Below are 1,910 nucleotides of genomic sequence, written 5' to 3'. Positions count from 1 at the left end.
ACTGGTCAAAGCAGCGCCATCACCCTGTCTGTTTCAGGAAGTAAGTACAGTTATTTAATCACTTTCACCATTCTTAAAGAAAATTAAAAGTACACATAGTGTAACAAGCTCAAAAAATGGATGTTTTTTCCCAGATAAGTGAAATTTTAGATAAAGAATTGAAATTAAAATGAAAAGATACAGATATTATATATTTTCTGGACTTAAATACTCCTCTTAGTTTTAATATCTGTCACCTGAACCTGTGCCAGATACATTACATAAGTCTCCTGTTGGACTTCCATGTGTGAAAATCTATATAAAGGGGCATTATATAAAAAGGGACACTATATAAAGGGGCATTATATGAAAAGGGACACTATAAAAGGGGCATTGTATGAAAAGGGGCACTTTAAAAGGGGCATTATATGAAAAGGGGCACTATATAAAGGCACATTATATAATAAGGGGCACTATATGAAAAGTGGCACTACAAATGTATATAAAAGGGCATTATATTGAGGTTTGGCTGTATATGTAAATCATATGTATATGTAGGTACGCCAGCTGTTTCCGTAGTCCAGTCTTCCTACAGCATCAATTCCGGGTCGTCAATTACGCTGGGTTGTTCTGTGTCTGGTAACCCTTCCATAACCTCAGTATTCTGGCAGAGAAATGTCGGTTCAGGAACGCAGTCAGTCTCTGTGGACAACGTAAACTTCTCTGGTGCAACAGTTAGCTCCCCTTCCCTAACGGTGATCACAGCAAGCAGCGGAGATGCCGGTTCGTACACGTGCTTTGCCACGAACTCCGTCGGAACTGGGCAGAGTACCACAACACTCTCTGTCAGTGGAAGTAAGTCAAACTATAGTCCGAGGATAGAACAGCACGGGGATTACAGGGTGTCATATAACAGCTCAATTCATCTTTGCCATCTTTGCGAATTCAGGAATCTGTCTATAAAGGAAATCTTCGATAGAGTGTTAGCATTTGTAGCTTACCTGCAGAGCTTCATTGAGCATGCATATATTCATTTACAATCACAGTCAGTAGGAAGAAAAGTTTTATAATAAATGCTAAAAACGTACAGTTATGAAAAAGATAACACAAGTTTGTCAAATATGTTCTTAAAATCTATTTATTTATTTAATTGTTTCATATAAACAAAATCTATAGGAGGAGTTATATATTTATATAGTATCTGTAATTCTTGTTTGACAGATAAAGTTTTAGTCAAAGTAGATATGTTAAAAGAAGTGTATTGCAATTCTAAATTACAGATGTGCCGACAGTGTCCATAGCCCAGTCTTTCTACAGCGTTTCCACGGGAACAACTGTTACGTTGACTTGTTCTGTATCCGCGAGTCCCACACACACCACAGTGTACTGGCAGAGAAACATCGGCTCAGGGTCACAATCGGTCACAATTGACAACGTGAACTTCTCTGGCGCAACAGTTAGCTCCCCTTCTCTGACGGTGATATCAGCCGACTCTAGTGATTCCGGTTCGTACACATGTTTCGCCACCAACTCGGTCGGGACAGGACAGAGTGGCACTACTACGCTAACAGTCTCAGGAAGTAAGTCTCGTTGTCCACTCCTAGTTGGTCAATGTTTTATAACACTTGTTTTTAACTATCATGTTGTTTTTACCTTTATCTATGTCTTAAATTATAAAATAATTGTCATACAATATGAAACTTATTTTATTTATGTTCAATATTTAATAAAATTAAGTGCTCTGAATGGTTTTAAATTAAGTCAATGCCAATAAATATGTTAATCTATCAGTTCCTATGAGTCATACTGAATTTATCTCCGGTATATAATAGTTATACCAATCCATTTATATACATTAACTGAAATTTTATTTTGACCTAACCAAAGATTTAATACATTTAAGGATTTGACTATTATGTCTTTGCATATTG

The 1,910-nt window shown here is 36.7% G+C and overlaps 1 protein-coding gene across 1 annotated transcript; it reads left to right on the top strand.

Annotated features, from left to right (window-relative positions):
- Positions 1 to 6: 6 nt before the first annotated feature.
- Positions 7 to 1,559, top strand: LOC110440872 (peroxidasin-like; the record flags this gene model as incomplete). The annotated part of the gene is made up of 3 exons (XM_021483995.1): positions 7 to 40; positions 538 to 834; positions 1,260 to 1,559. Coding segments are annotated over 3 exons (631 nt in total), but the record flags the coding sequence as incomplete, so codon positions are not given.
- Between the last annotated feature and the right edge of the window lie 351 nt (positions 1,560 to 1,910).

This window comes from Mizuhopecten yessoensis, unplaced genomic scaffold (genome assembly GCF_002113885.1).
Source record: "Mizuhopecten yessoensis strain PY_sf001 unplaced genomic scaffold, ASM211388v2 scaffold712571, whole genome shotgun sequence".
NCBI classification, from domain to species: domain Eukaryota; kingdom Metazoa; phylum Mollusca; class Bivalvia; order Pectinida; family Pectinidae; genus Mizuhopecten; species Mizuhopecten yessoensis.
Note: the sequence above shows the minus strand (reverse complement) of the source record. Positions and strands in the feature narration are given on the sequence as shown.